At 40.5% G+C, this 17,332-nt stretch overlaps 1 protein-coding gene across 2 annotated transcripts in view; it reads left to right on the top strand.

Annotated features, from left to right (window-relative positions):
- Window positions 1-335: 335 nt before the first annotated feature.
- Window positions 336-17,332, top strand: part of glra4a (glycine receptor, alpha 4a) — a 41,259-nt gene continuing 24,262 nt past the window's right edge. For both annotated transcript variants that reach the window (XM_029441444.1, XM_029441443.1), the window contains exon 1: window positions 336-644. In XM_029441444.1, the coding sequence (XP_029297304.1) occupies window positions 577-644 (68 nt within the window). In that variant the 5' untranslated portion in view covers window positions 336-576. The remainder of the gene's footprint in view (window positions 645-17,332) is intronic.

Raw genomic sequence — 17,332 nt, 5'->3', positions numbered from 1 at the left:
CCTCCAACGTATCCTCCGAACTGTAATGTTTATTTGGATGCGTTTCCCTGCAGATTGGTCATCACCAGAATGTATTCAACACTACAATTTAGCTCATCATCCCAGCCATCACTCCCTCCATCTTAATTAAGCCTAATTACACATGAGGCAGTCATCAAAACAAAAGCTGCCGTTCCTTTAAATCCTCACCCCCCTATTTAATTTTTTTTTGGAGCGAGGAGGGAAAACACAGGAGAAGAAGAAAAAAAAAAACAAGCAGGCGAAACCACACTGTCAAAAATAACACACTGACACGCAATCCGACACTCCCCTCCAACACGAGCACTTACATACTGACTGACTGACCAGTGCTGTCCAGCCGCCTGAAGCAGAGAGCCTGCTGTGTGGATGTGTGCAGCCCTCTGGACTTGGTGGGAGGGGGAGAAGTTTCCCCAAAGACAAGCTTGGATCACTGAGAGAGACGATGCCTTCCTCCTTCAGCCCAGTCTCACAAACTGCTCAGTGGATTTGCTGATTTTCGAAATTAATTTTCTGCAAGTTATTCAGCGGGACTGAGGGGATATTTTAAAGCAGAGGATGCTCCCACAGGTCATTTGGATTCTGTATGTCTTGTCTTTCTGCTTTTTCCAAGGAGGCTTTATCAGGTGAGGCGCACTAACCTTTTAATTATCTGTTTGTGCGAGTTATTTTCTCTCTCATTTTCTTGGCATTAACTTTTTCGACCGTAAGAGTAGACGCTACTTGCTTTTCATATCATCTGTCATTTCATCCACTTTTTGACTTGATACGTATGCAGCTCTCTATATCATTATTCGTTGTTTGTGTTTTGTTTGTATTGAGGCGAAGGAACGGATTTAACCCACCTCAGTCTAATTATCTATTTATCACGTGTTGCTGCCATTTAATACAATGTTACTGAACGTGGGGGGAAACATGTTACAAAGCGGGAGGCATGTGAGCGGACGTGGGCATGATATTTATTTTTACGCAAATTGGGATCGCTCATCGACAACTCGCACAAAAAAAACCACAATTTAATATCATGGTCGCAGTTTGTAAACTGGCAGCGCATGCACATTTTTTTAATAAGCCATACAAACAATTAACTTTAAAAAGAATATGGCATCTGATATAAAACACTGTTGTCTTAGTGCCCAGAAAAAACCTGTTCTGGTCGCAAACTACCTGTGGAATTCCTGCTTGTATTGCAGGACTTATTGGTGGCATTTGGAGCGAGGTTAAAGGGGGACATTCAGACTCCAATGCATGTGCCGAGTTTATTCATTATTATTAGGAAAAGGGGGCAAACTCCATTCAGTGTGTACGGGGACAAACAAAACAAAAACACCTCCCTCTCTCTTTCCGTTTTTCTCTCATTCTCGCCTACCACACACCTCATGTCTCTCTTCCCTTCCCTCGCTCATCCACCAGCAGCCAAGCTCCCTTGTCTCTCTTCCTTCCTCCCTTCCTTGCTCCCCCTCTCTATCCTTCTTGGTGGCAAAAACTTTTATTTGCAGTGAGCACTTTCCTTATTTCATGGCCTGCCAACCTCAGGTGTGAGCGAAAGGGAATTAAGATCTGCATAATCCTGAAGCGGAACAGAGCCATGACTCCGTGAACCCAGGGGCGAGGAGAGCAGCTCTTCGCCTGGAGAGCAGTCAACTGACAGCACCTCCTCTCAGAAATGATATGCTCTCCTACCAGCCTCTCTGCTCACCATGTAGGCAGCAAGAGAGGAAAGGAAAGGAAAGGATCGAGGAGGAAGAGGAGGGCAGGTGTACAAGACAGGCAGAATTTGATGAAGGTGTGGAGAGGTGGGGGGGAGACTGAGGGTGAAAATGGGAATGGAGCAGCAAACTGGGATAGAGAGAAATGCGAACAAGAAATTGAATGGGTGATTCATTCAGCCAGAGGCGGTCGGGAGATTAGTAAAGTGGAGGACGGGGCCAGGAGATGGACAGAAATGTTTTAGATAGGAAAGAGGAGATGATATGGAGAGAGGGGGGACGGTGGGTGAGAGAGACAGGAAGTGGAAAACAGATTATCATGTAAAATAGTGCACACACTGGATTGGTATGATATGTTTCGGGCTGAATGGTAGTCGACATGAAGAAATGAAAAACAGGAATAAAGGATGTAATAAATAAAGTTCATAGTCTGAGAAGGTGGAGGCTGAGTGTGAGGAGATCTGTGTGTGTTTGTGTGAAGAAGAAAGACTTCAGTCGGTTCTGATTGAACATCTCCTGAACCTAATCTGCCACCGAGATTAGTTGCATGTACGTTTTTTCAACAGGATTGTTAAGGGACTTTCAAGGGAGCAATATGATAGGAAATATATTAAAATTAGAGCATTTGTGCAGTGAAAGTGTTTATTTTTATTGTCAAATCGAGATGTTGCAGCCGTTGCAGTTTGCACAAGTTTGTTAGTGGAACGAGCTGAAATGTCCTTTTTGCTTCACTTTTCCCAGTTCACCGTTGCCTGCAAAAGCTGACTCCCGATTGGTTGCATTTTTCATTTGTGTTGTGGGGCTGCTTACCAAGTTTTGGTGACAGTATTTACTAAAAAAAAAATACTTTTTGATACTTTATACTTAGAGATCATGTTTTTCTACAAACCACGTTTTATTCAACAACAAAAAGTTCTCAATGTTCATCACACTGTTGGAGCCAGTATGGGTATCTTCATGTGTTGCACTCAAGGTCAGGAGGGGGCAACAATTACGTGAGGCTGGCTCCATTAGGCCCCCATTTTAAAATGCCCAACTTTACAGCAGAAATATCATAAACAGACATGTTTACAGCCTGGTACAAACCTTGTCTCCATAGCTAATATTCTCCTTCATGACAATGGTATGGGGGTGAATTGTTATTTAACTCACCTGGTTAAATTGTATTGAGGGTGTGAATGTCAGGTGCGTGCAGTCGGCTCTGCTGCTTCGCCTCAATTTCACCAACGGATATTTAGAAACCTATGGGTGATGTCACGAAGACTACGTCCATATTTTATACAGTCTATGGGTGGCACTCACTATTACACAATACATAATTAAGCGACAACTTCAGGGTCTGAAAAGTGAAGCCAATGCAGAAGTGCCTTAAACTTGCAAGCATACAGGGTGGGGGACTCCACTAGTTGCAAAAAGAAATCAGATTGTGTGCGTGCTATGAGAAAATTACCCGACTTCTCATTTGATTAATTATCTCAGTTAAAGAGTGCCCTGAATTGTCATGAAGGCCGTATTTGGTGGGGAAGACAAATGTTTTGAAAAGAAGAAGGGTCCACTTCCAGGCCTTGGACCTTTTCAAACAGCATGATTTTCATTTAGTAAATTATGGTCCCATTTAGAGTAAAATGGACGATAAAGCAGGGACAAGTTGCTACATTAGTGTTACATTACATTATTACAGGTCATTTAGCGGACGCTCTTATCCAGAGCGACTTACAGTGAAGTATCCACAGGGAGAGTCCCCCAAGAGCAACTTGGGGTTAAGTACCTTGCGCATGGGCACAATGGTGGCAGCACTGATCTTGAACGCACAACCGTACCACTAGACCACCTAGGCCACCACCACCACCCTGTGTTGTCCGGTCTAGGGGTTCACCATGTTTTTGTCTAAGAACAGAAACCTTTTCAGAGTGTGTTCTCAATTCATGAAAGTTCATTGTAACATTTTAGTTATTTTAGTAGAGTTCGGTTGTACTCCAACCTCTCGTGTGAATTCTGATTCCAAAAAAACAAGAAGTAGACGCTCAAAATCCAAGATAGTGACGGCCGAAATGTCAAACTCAAGGCTTGAAAACCGTATTCTCACCGTACTTCACTGTGACAACATTCACTTCTTATATACAGTCTATTAATATAATAAGCACTTCTGCACACATTTAGTGTGTTTGAATGGCGTGAAGGCATAATCCATGCACTGCCAGACTGTGCTACAAGTCTTACTTTACGGCCTTGGTAACAGCTGCACTTTTCTACTCTGACAAGTCAAAATGTTGGCAGTGAAAGAGGCTTAATAGTCACAACACATACATATTTACAGTGCAGGGCTTTTGTGCAGTTGCTTTGCCAGAATCAGCTGTACAAGTTTGATTAAATTAAGCTCTTAAACTTGCAAAAATACAAATTCTATATTGGGAAATACCTGATCAAATGATAAGTTATAAAATAACCAATCATTCAAAGCCAGATTTCGCTCAGTACATGGTAGTCTTTGGTCATTTAAGGTGTAGTGGAAGTTTTAAGCACTCAGTTGTGGACTAAAAATACTTGACGTATAGTTAACTCTGATTTGCAAGCTGCTCCATCTGGTGTGGAGTGTCATTAACAAGCAGAACTCAAGTTGTGCTACTTGCATTTGTTCACAGTGGGCTTTTAAACAGCAGTTTGGATTTATGCACGTTTGATTTTGTTTCTAGTACACTGCTGCCCTAAGATTTATACATTGAGAGGTTATTTTCACTGTACTATGACAATTTTTTATTTAGCTCTAAATGGTCATGCGTGCTGACTTCACCAGGATGTAGAGAGAACAACAGCGGACACACAAATTGTGCAAATGTATCCACATCCCTCTTGTCATCTGATGTGTGTCTGCTCATTGGCAAATTGAGAGTGAAGCATAGTGAATTGCAATGAAGTGAAGGGCAGAAAATCGCACCAAGGATCCCTGTTGTCCTTGCCTCCAGTCAGTGAAAGATCATTAGTCAATATCACAGAAGAAGTCTTATTGTTCACTGGAGCTGGGTCCTCGTAAGTATGGTTATTGGGCGTCCACTGGATAGTATGTGTGCATGTGTTTGTGTGTGTATTTGAAAGAGAGAGGTACATTTGGGGGAAGGCAACTGTAACAAATTAATTAAAGTAGATAATGGCGTTCGTTAAAGTCATCAAATCCTCAGAAAGTGGGTCAGTAGTGGAATTATCTAAATAAACAAATATGACTGACATCTCTGGAGATAAACATTAGTTTGAAAAAATCCTCTAATCCCTTCAGGGATATAAAAAGGAAAGTTAGTTTCTACTTCAGAGAAAATCCAAAGGCTCTTGCTCAGTCATATTCTGTTTCTCATATTTGGTTCTAAATATGTGGAATTGTTTCAATATGCTGTCACTGTGCTTACAGGGAAACCTAAAAGTTTGAACATTTAAGACTAATTGGGATTTGCGGATTACACAAAGATGTGTATAGTGTTACTACAATTGTGTTTAATAACAGAAAAATGGTCACCATCATAAAATGTCAAATTTCAGAATAAAAGAAAAAAGCCTCCAGTTTCCACCAATGTCCCAAAATCTGTGTTTAAGGCTGAGAGCTCATTATTTTCGGTTTCAAATCCCTGTTTATCCCTGTGTCCTCTTATAGCAGGAAGCAAAACAACTTTTCTTGCATACTATTCTATGATAGTTTGTAAATAGTAGAATGATGACCATTTATATCCCATATCAGCTGTTGTCAAGCATTATATCAGCGGCATCCTACAACATAACACTCATTTTGCTCCCAGTTTGAGCTTTTTCTCAGCTACTACACAGTTAAAATATTGCAGGTCAGAGAGTATTGTAGTGCAAGAAGGATTGGGGCTGGGACAGAGTGAACTCTTCTACTGAACACTTCTCATTTTAAGGCAAATGGTTGCAGGTTTAGTGGGATAGATGCGGCAGCAGATCATCTTTCCTCAAATACTAATGATATGAAGTGCATACAGTGGCTGTGCTTGAATGAAGTAAACCTGCACACATTTGTTGTGTTAAGTTCAATTTGTGTGAACTTTGATGCACAAAGTCAAGGCATCGTCCAATAGTAAACTGACTTCATAGTGTTGTCCCTTTGAACTGAAGTCTTAAATAACTCATTATTTCATAATAGTATGTACAATTGTGAGAACATCATAACAGAAGAGAGTAAACTGCCCAGTAGCCTACAGGGAAAAGAACAAGTTCAGAGAGCTATTGAGACTAACTAGCACTGGCAGCATCTTAGCAGTTAGCTTGCCAGCCATATTTGTTTACCAATTAGCCCATGGAGTAGTCTCTTTGTCATGAAGATGACGTTTGCTGTGCCACTTTGCAGGATTTATGGTGCATCAAGTCAAGTAAGGGCTTCTTAACGAGTAAGAGCCCAAAACTTAAAAACCTGGCCATGCCAATATGTGCTCAAAACCTCCCATTCAAATGATTTGTATCAAATTGTTTTCTTTTGAGGCCATTCTAGGAAACACCTGATGAACAGCGTAAAAAGTGTTTACAGGAAACACTCTGGAAATAAGCAAACACAATTTAGCCCGTCCAAACTTCAAAAGCTCAGTTGTTGGGCGAGGACACAAGCTTTCTGTGATAGCTTTTAATTAAAATGTGGTGGTTGTCCCAGCTGCTTTGGAAGTATCTGCAACAGGAAAGTAATATCTGGAGGCTAGTAAACAGTAGAGGGGAAGAGTGTGTGCCTTCAGTTTAAATGTTTCACAACCAAATGTGGCTTGTCCCATAAAAAATAATGAATGTAAAAAACTTGGGTGAGAATTTGATCAGTGGCGAAAACCTTTGCGTACCAATTTGAATTTATATTGTTGCATTTGAAACAATAAGTGTCACATGTAGCTGCAGAAAACTAAGATTAAAAAACGTGCAAAAAAACAGACATGCTTCACATTCTTAAGGGAATTGTTTTCGATGGGCTGTATATTTTTAGATACTTTCTTGTCGCACTGCTGTGTACATGAGAAAATGAAAAAACTAAATCTTGAATTCACATGCAGGGTTTAATTAGTTTTTTTGTTTTTTTGTACACATCAGTGTGAAAAAAGTATCAACTGAATGTTACTGAGATTTCATCTTGAGTTAGACTGTCAGACATTTTTAGGGCTCTTTTATCCTTTACAAAAAAACACAGGAAATCCCTGCACACTTGGCTGATACACAGACTAAAGCAGCGAGGAGTGCTGACAAAAAAGGAAGCGTGAAAGGAGGACAGATGGGATGTTTACGTGAGTTAATGACTAAAAAATGAGTGCCAAGCTGGTGACAAGAGTCGAACAGACGGTTTGCTCCCCACTTCCAGCGCCACCATGAACAGTAGTGGTATACTTAGTATTGAAATATGAAGACTACGGAATATGATACAAAGAATACAAATATTCTTGCGCTGGTAAGAGGATATGTTGAAGATTTAATTGTAGTTTGTCTTTGTTCATTCTCAGTAGGAATGTCTGGATCTAACTTCCCTCCTGATTATAGATATTTGTGAGAAACTTTTACTTTAAAAAAGGGAGTTGGCACAAAGTTGGCCACACTTTAAAACCCCTGACAAGAAAGCAGTGTCTGACACAGATCCACCCAATGCTTCAGTCGACATTAGATTTGTGTTTGGATGTATGGTGGAGGTGACAGCCTACTGATGGTCTCAGCAGTCAGCCTTCAGTGTTAGGCTGACACCTCGGGCTGAGAGTTGAGACTGATGGTTTGCTGCCCATTTCGATCAAACCACAACATTTTCCTGTGTCTGTTATATGAAAAGTGCATAACAACCTCCTTTGCCACATCTAAAAACAGTTATTTTCACTGTGATCCTGATGCTTGTCCTCAGGGTGCATATCCCTGAAATATGCCAATCATCTTTTCTCTTATTATACATCATACCATAAATTTAAAAGCTATAGTCATAGACATCTCACGAAAATGTTATTATTCCTCATGAAAGAGAAATGGGTGTCCCTCCTAGCCTATTCCTTGCCCACACTAAACCATAAGTGTGTGACATGCCTCTGCTGCCAGCTGAAATCAATACCCCAAGCCACTGAATAATAAATGCATCATGAAGTGTAACTGATGGGCATCAACTCAGGGTAAACTTTTAATCCCCACAGATACGTAGCCAGCTAATGTTATGCTTGAAGCGCATTCAAATGCAACATTGTACATTGGTCATGCAGGGAACCACCAAAACCTTTCAGGCATTTATTCACAGAGGCTAAAATCAAATGTGTTTTTTGTGCCTCCTGCACATCACTCGCTTCACAGACATGCAGGACAAAATGTTATGAGAGAGGTAAAAGGAAAGCATGGAGTTAGATTTACCACCTCATGGCCACAAACTGTTCTAGCCTGCAAACTGCAAGTAGATTTAATCCAAGATTATCTGAAGAATCTGGGTGAGGAAAGAGGAAAGAGGGTACTGTTAGTCACAAATGAATCAAATGAAAGATTAAGCGATATGTTCATATTGATAATGGATTAAATTAGTAATGTATAATGTGAAAGGGAGCCCTCATAGTGACAATACACACATAATTAATACTCTGCAGTTCCCCTCAGCTCTAACTTTTTAGCATCTTTCAGCTCACTGTTTTGGTGCTATGGTCTTTACTGTTCACTCCCACCGCTGTCGCCAGCATAGTTTTCATGCGCAGGTAGCTGTTTTTAGTGAAACAGGTCTTATAAGTAGAGCATTTAGCAGCTAAAAAGCAAGATGTGACCAAAACAGAGCTATAACACTGAAAACACACCAGCGTAACGGCGAAGTGTGGCCAGCAACAAACCTTTATGCAATGTATAAATGCTCAACGAGCTGCCGACGTTTTGATTCTGCAGCGAAGTGCGGCCAAACTAAAAGTTGGGGATAATTTAACTTTTAGCAAGAGAGTACTCAATAAACATAGTCCTGTGACTCCTATAACCCTTGTATTATGTTGAAAAACAATTCACGTTAATTAGGTTTAGGGTCATATTGACCCTTACTGTGTAAATACACTCAAAACAGTCAAAGAACCAGGTGAAACCAATAAGAACGTCTATTTTATCCCAGACATCTCTGATCGCAGCAAGTTTGTCTCTTTCACGTCGACCAGCTCTGGTGTCACGGTTGTCAAATCGGATCACCCGAGATATCAGGTGAAATGACTCCAGAGACATTGTTGCTCGCCTTCCCTTCTCTTCATCCCACAGACTGGCAGCTGCTTCTCCCCTTGACTTGCACACTGCGGCTAATACCAGGATTACAATGTCTGCATGCAAGTCAATCTGATTCATGTGGCTTCCATGTCTCTTGACATACACGCCTCCCCTCCAAGTTGGTCATGTCCAGTATGATCCTCTCTATTGGTGGGGATATGAAGAGCTGAAATGCTGATTGAATATCATCAACTCGTGTGGCAGCAAATCTTGATGACATTGGAAGATGACAGTCTGCCTCGGCTTTGGTGTGGTGATGTTGACCACTTTATGTTACCATCTTTAGATGCACATGTCACTTCTGTCGAGGATTGCTGCAGTCCTTGGTTTTCATCTGATGGAGAGACTACGGCAGGATCGTCCTCTGAGTCATCTTCATCGTAGGAAAATTCATAATCGGGATCGTCAATAGTATTGTCCTCGGTCTCTGAAACCTCTTCCTCTACATCACTATCACAGTCCAGAATCTGTGATGAAGCGTCTTCAGTTGTAAATCTTTTGGAGCTCATTTTTTATTGTGTCTCTCAGAGAGATGACATTACAACACTGACAAGGACAAGCGTGAGAAAGCTAACTCCTCCTCCTAATTCACACACACACCTGGTTCTTAATGGGAGTTCAGAGCCAAATGCAAATGCAAAATATGTAGACAAATACAATCAAAATAAAGTGCATCAAAGAGACATGTTCTCTTTGGGATCTGAACAGCTACCTACCCACATCACAGTGTCTGGGTCAAAATGACCTGCAACATCATCTTTGTATACAAACTATGCACAGACCTTCCACTACACATCTAAGTGTTCAGATATTACACCCCAGTTCATGACCCTAAATGAGGAAAAGTCACAAAATTTCCTGAAGAAAATGACGAGTTCACCAGAACTTTGGTCAACTCAAAAACTGAAATGGGTCAAATTGTCCCTTAACATAATACAAAGGTTATGTAACAAAGAATGTCTTCTTGTTAATGCAGTGAGCCACACTTCCCTGCTGCCTGCTGTGTTTTCAGCGTAAGAGAGTGAATATTTTTTCTTGGAAACTCTGAACATTCAAATGTTCCAGTTTAAATGTCTGCTCCTCACAACATAACAAATAATGTTGAATCAGACGCTTAAGCATAGGTTTTGGATTTCACAAGCTTTCAGCTAAATGTGCACGGACACACATTTGTGTATCTCTGAGGAAAGTCCCATAACACATCTTTTATACTAGCACTGCGAGCTGTTCTGTTATCACTACTGACTACTCGGCTGAGAGTTTGCAAAAAGACATATCTGCACTTCCTTCAGTCACAACAGCTACTGTATAGTCAAAGATTAATTGTATTGCTCTGGCTACAAGAAGAAGATCAAGCAGATTGCTGATGTGGGAGCACTGTATATGTTCAGGCTTCAGGTGATTTCACTGGGGTTATATATACCACGGATGTGCCTACAAACACGTTCTTCAAGATCAAACCAACGCAGCATACGGTTTGAGTCAATATCTAGGTAACAAAAAGTGGCACAGTGGTAAGGTAATGCAATTAAGTGGACCTCTCTGCTCTTGTTCAGATTAAAATGGCCACTTATTGACTGAAGCAGCACTTTGGCTCTGAGGTTCACTGCTGTAGGTCATTATGTTCTCTGCAATGAGGAACATGAAGTGGGGGCCCGTTATGAAACCCACCATTATGTCATTAACTCTGACCCTACAGTCCACGGTGATTAAACTTCACTTTTGGGGAGAAGGAAAATTCAAAAAACCAGACGTCATAATTTATGTTGGACAAAAATCAACAGTGGACAGTGAAGTTAAACTAGCTTTGCTTCGTAATTGAATCAAAACTGAACCATTAACTGAACCATTAAGAATGACCCTACAGCAATACATCAGTAATTACAGAGGCCTGTAATTTATCAGCCAAATACTGCAGGCTAAAGCATCACTAGTGGAGCATACTGCACGTATTAATCATGATCTTAAAGTAAAGTTTACACCTTACCCAAATCCATTGGCTTACATTTTTGACATTTTGGCTGATATCTAAATGTGATCCTTCAATGGCCCTAAATGAACTCTCTTCTGGGATGGTCTGCCTATATTAAAACAAATGGATTATATTTTTATGTTAGACTCTTGGATTCAAATGCATACAAATCACCTAAAGCACAAGAGTCTAATCTACCAGCAGTAAGAGTAAGTAAGTAAGATGTAAGAGTTCGACACAGTGCTAGCGAATAACTATAGAACTTGGGGGGGGGGAATAACATCCAATATTACAAACAAGTTGGAATTAAAAACATGTTTGTTTATAAAAAAACAAATTAACTCATTATCTACACTGAAGAGCAAATCCCATGAATGGCATGTAACATTTCACTGATTAAAAAAGCTTCTGTTTGGCTCACAAACTGTGATCCTCTTAAAGGTGGCACTAAGTAACACCCAGGTCACTCATAAGAACACCGAGGCCTAGCAGCAGTGAAAATAAAAGCCACAACCACAAACAAATCGTCCCTCTTCCTGTATTTTACTGGAACCGAAGTCACACATGACCAGTGAAGCAGAGTTTGTCGGGCGGTTAAAGGGGGTCGAGAGGGTCGTTGAGGGGGATTACAGCTGTGTTCGTAAGATAACACAATGGCAGTAAGGGGGTCTCTCCTCTCCAGGAGCATGAAATGAGAGTGGTCCATGTTGGATACAATGCAAGAGCCGGTGTAATTCCTCTACACACTGAATGTATTTGTTTCTGATGTTAGGGTGCACAACTCTCACAAACTACAGGAAGAACCGAATTAATCTTGAATTAAACCTAACCACAGTTTGCTTTGTGTTTGAGGCAGAGTATGTGCCATTGAATGTTTACCTACTTGACATTAATATGTCTACACTGTAACATGAAGAGAATCCAATAGGGTCTTTCCACAGTCAGTTTCCATAGAAATAGCTCTGTATTGATGGTTTGACATACTGTAGGTGTCCATTATTTGACACTTTGTGATATAAGTGGGCTGTTTGCCATGAGTGGCCTGCAGGTGACTTCCTTTCATACACAGTGCAAAGATGCTTCAAGGGTAAAACACCACAGATAATGTACTTCCACAAATCCCTTGTGCTCTGACCTCTGGATCACTGGACAACTTTTCTCCCTACATTAGTGAGATGACTAGTTGTCCTTGACAGTTGAAGTGCTGTAATAATGATATCATAGTGTGCTCAAGTAGAAGAAGAAAACAACCATGACAGCAGCCAAATCAAGCTTTTCTTAACAGAATACAACAGTTTGCTTCAGAGCTTTGAAAACTGTTGTTGCAAAGCCCAAGGATAGTTTGGGCTGCATTGGTGAACAGCTTCATAGAGATAATTATTTTTGCAGTTTTGACTCCACAAAGAATGTTTTTTCATAATAATTGCTGTCTGCAGTTTACAATCAATAGCACTGTTGTAGAATACACCTTATTTAGGTGTAAAATATTTGACATAAGCTCCTCCGTATTTGAATTGTTACTGGCATTGAAGAAAAAGAATCACTGTCTGTGTTGATTCCTAGAACTGAGAAAGAAATAAGTAAGCCTCATTTTGGACATAGCCCATTTAATATGCATTAATTTGCAGCACACAGTTATTTTTTAAGACAACTTATATAATGTAATTGGGTTCCTGCTGCTATACCTTTTTATTGAAAGTGCTGTGTATGTTATTTAGTAGTCAGTGGTTCAATGCATAAGCAGACGCAAAAGCAGACACCCTTGTATTGCGCCTCTTTTAATTAAGCGGATGGAAATAGGATAACATATTAACAGTATGGCAGGCTCTGCACAAAATGTTTCAGAATGTAGTCCGAGCCATATTTATCTGAGTCTATTAGATGTTATCTTGAGCCTCGCATTAACTCTTCCCCTCTTACTTGATTCAATCAACGGCCTGCCAGGCATTTGTCTTCCCCTGAAACGACAGATTCATGTTAGTTGCAGGCTGATTATTAATTATTAACAGTAACGTTTAATGTTTAATAGTCATTTTCTTATTCTATCGCAGATCTCTAGGGAATATAGCAAAGAATTGTATAATTGCTCACTTAATTTTTTCAATTTATTTGGATTGCCATACACAGTATTGTATTTTTGGTAATCCTAATAATTCAATGCCTTAGTCTTAGTGACGTAACATTTTGAAGTCACATTGACATCGAGTAAAAGTCAGCAGACATCGTGGTCAAGAAGAATGCGTTCTGACATTTCATTATGGCTCTTTGGAGGACACAACTTGGATGTCTGCCACGATGTTCAAAAGACGGGATTTTATCGTGTTTTTGTAGCTGGTGACGCACACACTATTAGTCATGCATGGCCATACTTTGTTCATGGTTATCTCAGGCCACACACTAGGCTCAGAGCTTCCTAACCATCCATAACAGGGCTTGAGACGCATCTCTTTATCATGTTGAACAGACCGTGTGTGAGTCCTGAATGTATTCTTTCTCTCACTTTGGTGCTTGACCACTCAGTCTCCCTCCATTTGTCTGTGTGTCCCCACAAGACGCCCACATTGTTTCGAGCAAATAGTGTGTCAAATCCTGTGATCCTCTTGGGATGAGAGATGTTTTGCTTTTCAATAAATGGGTTGTACAGTCGATAAATGTGTCAAGGACTGTGTTAATGAAACCGGGTTATGCTGTTGTCATTAATTCCTCCAGTAATCCCTGAGACATTTTAGATATGTGTTTAATCTTTGTAATATGTGTCTACAGTGTAAGGCATATTACACAAAATCATACAAAAACAAATCCCTGTGAATCCTGGAAGGCTTTGACCTGCTAGCCTAAGTAAGGATACAAACATCCCATAATATATCACTCACAAAGAAACTGGCTCATCCTTAAACAAATGCAGGAACGTGTTCCTCTCAGACAGAACATCTGTCAAATGCCTAGTCTTCAAATGCTCTACTTTTTCAAACATTACATACAGTAGTAGTGGAAGGAACCACCTGGGAGGACGTTTTGTGTCATTTCAAAACACTGTGTAATGTGTATTTTAAAAAACGTGTTAGCTGGTGTTTACTGTTGTACAATATTTAAAAAGAGCTTTACTCGCATTGTTTTAGGTGCTCAGGATGGGGAACGTTGCACTGACTTAAACACATCTCCACATGTTAACATCAAAGCAGTTACTAGTAGTAGTAGTGGATAAAGTGATCACATGGGTAATACGGTTTCAGCCATCAGGCCTTTGTTAAGATCAACAGTGATTGGCTAAACTGGCTTTTGCCTCTGAAACCATCCTTACAGAATCTTTTTATTACACATTTGTTAATTTCCTTAAACCGTGCAGTCAAAGTTCTCAAAGGGTAAAAAAACAACTTCTACCTTTTTAGATAAAGGGAAATTCTATGTTAGCAGCATGAGTGAAAGGAGAAACTAGCATTTCACAAAGCATTGTTAAGCTGCATACCTTAAGGGTATGATTCAGAGAATCCCTGGTAGACCCAACTCCCTGGTGTCTTTGTCATGACGCTGTTGGTTCCAGCCAGCAGCTTGATCAAGCGAAACAGGCCAGCGGCTATGCCTACAACTTCCTTCCTCCTCACTGTCATGTCCAAAATATGGGTCATGTAGAGTGCCGTGTGTGTGTGTGTGTGTGTGTGTGTGTGTGTGTGTGTGTGTGTGTGTGTGTGTGTGTGTGTGTGTGTGTGTGTGTGTGTCATTTTCTGTGTGACAATTTGCTTTACCTCTCCTGGACTGAAAACCTCACTTCACTATACAGATTGACAGCAAAACCCCAGTAGCTTTTATTCTTTGGTTTAAGGCACAGATGGACCATAACTGGGGCCAAGCCCACACTGACTCACCCGCTGGCCTTTGGCTTTGGCTTTTCATGTCTCTCTTTTAATGCACTAACTGCTATTGTGCCACGGCCTAGGGCAAAATGAGAAAGTCACCAAACCTTATTTCCTCTATAAGCAGCAACGATTAGTAGTTATTAACTGTAAGGGAGTAGCCAGAGGAGAAAGCCAGAACTATGGAAGACTAACCAAGGGCAAATACCATATATATAAAATGGAAAACACTAATTGCATAAACCGCTCAAAGAAGTTAGCGAATGGCTAATGGAAGAAAAAGATTATGGCTGCTGGAAATGACCTGTAGGTAACAGGAAAACAAACATATGCTATCAGAGGATGTGATTTATACTGTGAAGGATGGGAGCTGACACCTCAATCCATATTCATATAGGTGCATTTAGCAAATGGAAGACATTAATCATCACAGCTAAGCAGTCTACAGCTTCTAATTACATGTTCACTGTACACAGACTGTTGACTACTTCTGTAAGAATCCAGCTGGAGAGATTTCCCAGTGGCATTTATAACTGAAGGAGGATGGGAGGGGGAGGGGCTGCACATCCCCAACATGTGGAGGCTCACACAGCTGATGAAACCCATCTTTTAATATACTAAAATGCATACACACTGCATAGTGCGACATTGTGTCATGGAATTACCATCCAGCTCAGTTTAGTTGCATCTAAAAAATCCAATCTTACTTCTCTAGTCGCTGCATTTCATTACCTTGACTTCCGTACATGGAGAAGATGAGAGAAAAACATCCTGCTTTGATCTTAGTGTTTATTCCCCCTGCATGTGAACATTTCTGCTCACAGCAAGGTTCATAACAGGCAACATAAATTGGCATGCATCTGCTATGATAGCTTAAAGAAAGCAAAATAAGTGTTAAATGTGTAGATGTTAAGAAGAGAGATGTATAAACATATGTAGGCATGGTTCTATTTGCATGAAGGTAGATGTGTTGTATTGTGTGTTTGATTCATGAGAACAAAATGGACAATTATCGTAGAGCTTTACAGTGACTTGCAACATGACAAAACAAACCTAAAGTTAACGTGGTGAGCAGCCGACTACTGTGTGAGGATAAAGCCACAGTTCATCTCAAGCCCCTAAGCAGGCACATCAACAATCTTTTGCAGTCAGTATAGTCCCTTCTCTCTATCAGAAATCCTGCGAGCTCTGTTTCACAGAGTGACAGGAGGCAATCCGTGCTGATATCAGATCTTTGACGTGGAAAAGGTGGCCTGAATACAGAGAGGCTTGGAGAGACATCTGGAAGATGGGTAGGTCTCAGCACACTCTATGCTAGATTCATCGCCCTTAAGGGGAAAAGGTCAGTTCATCAGGGTTTGTCACTAAGATTGCCATTTAAACTGAGACTGTTGGAAACCATTTATTTGTTTGATTTATCTTTGGGGAACAGCTAACGGGAGGTAAATACTCAACACTCCATGTGCAGTTAAATACATATTTCTCCTTCAAAGTTTAATGCTCATGATTAGTTGGAAAGGGGGCTGTCATTTAAACAACATTGCTTGAGTTTTAATCAAAGGTAACAGATAACTGTGGGTTTGAAATAAGAATAAACATTTTATATCACTAATGCAATTCCTGTTCGGAACTGGGCCGATTACTTGGCCCCCGTATTGCATATTTCTCGAGAACCGCTCATCAAAACAACTTCACAAGTGACAGGACCTTGGATCCTGAGCAAAACACCCCCTAAGTGTGAAGTTGATCAGTTGAACGGTTGTCGAGAAAGTTACTAATCAATATGTCCCGTAGATCCAGCGATGGTGATATTGTAGCGAGCGACGCAGAGTGAATTGAACCCAGCATGCCGTTGGCGTAACAGTTTACAGGAGTGCCCTCTCAATACACCACACAGTTTGTACATAACGCACTACGAATAAATATGTCCCGTAGATCTCAAGAGCTCGTACTGAAAACTGCGCTTCTCTTGTGTCCGCTGCAATACATCCACCAAGTGTGAAGTCAATCGAGTGAACGTTTGTCTAGAAAATCGAAGGACAGACAAAGATACATGCATACCTTTTCTTATTCAAATCCAGGTGGCTTAATAAAAAAAGTTATATCTTAAATAATTGGGAAGCTGTTGACCATGATAATCAGCTTTTGACAGTTGATTGTCAAAATGAGCACAATTGGTTGTCATCAAGTTGATGGCCCACACGTCAGAGGACATTTCTCCACTTCCCTTTATTACTCTTCTGGGAGTTTTCTGAGTGATTGAGTTAAATCCACAATAAATAGCCATTCCCTCTCTGTTCCATCTCCAGTGTCTGTACAGATGTGGTGTATGGAGCACAATGAGATGCACTAAGGGCTCCATTTACGTGTGTTTCAAGGATTGAAGCGCAATGAAACACTTCTACAATTCTGGTATTCAAGTACAGTAAGCATACAGTGAACTCTCATGGATCTGACATTTCTACATGTGTCTATAAGAAATTGAAATGAAGTTCCTTACATTCTCATGTTTTAAAAGTAAGAACATTTTCTTTTGAGCTCAAAGAATATTTGCTAGATAA

This window comes from Cottoperca gobio, chromosome 10 (assembly GCF_900634415.1).
Source record: "Cottoperca gobio chromosome 10, fCotGob3.1, whole genome shotgun sequence".
Classification (NCBI taxonomy): Eukaryota; Metazoa; Chordata; class Actinopteri; order Perciformes; family Bovichtidae; genus Cottoperca; species Cottoperca gobio.
The sequence above is the reverse complement of the archived record's forward strand: the minus strand, read 5'-3'. Positions and strand labels throughout refer to the sequence as shown.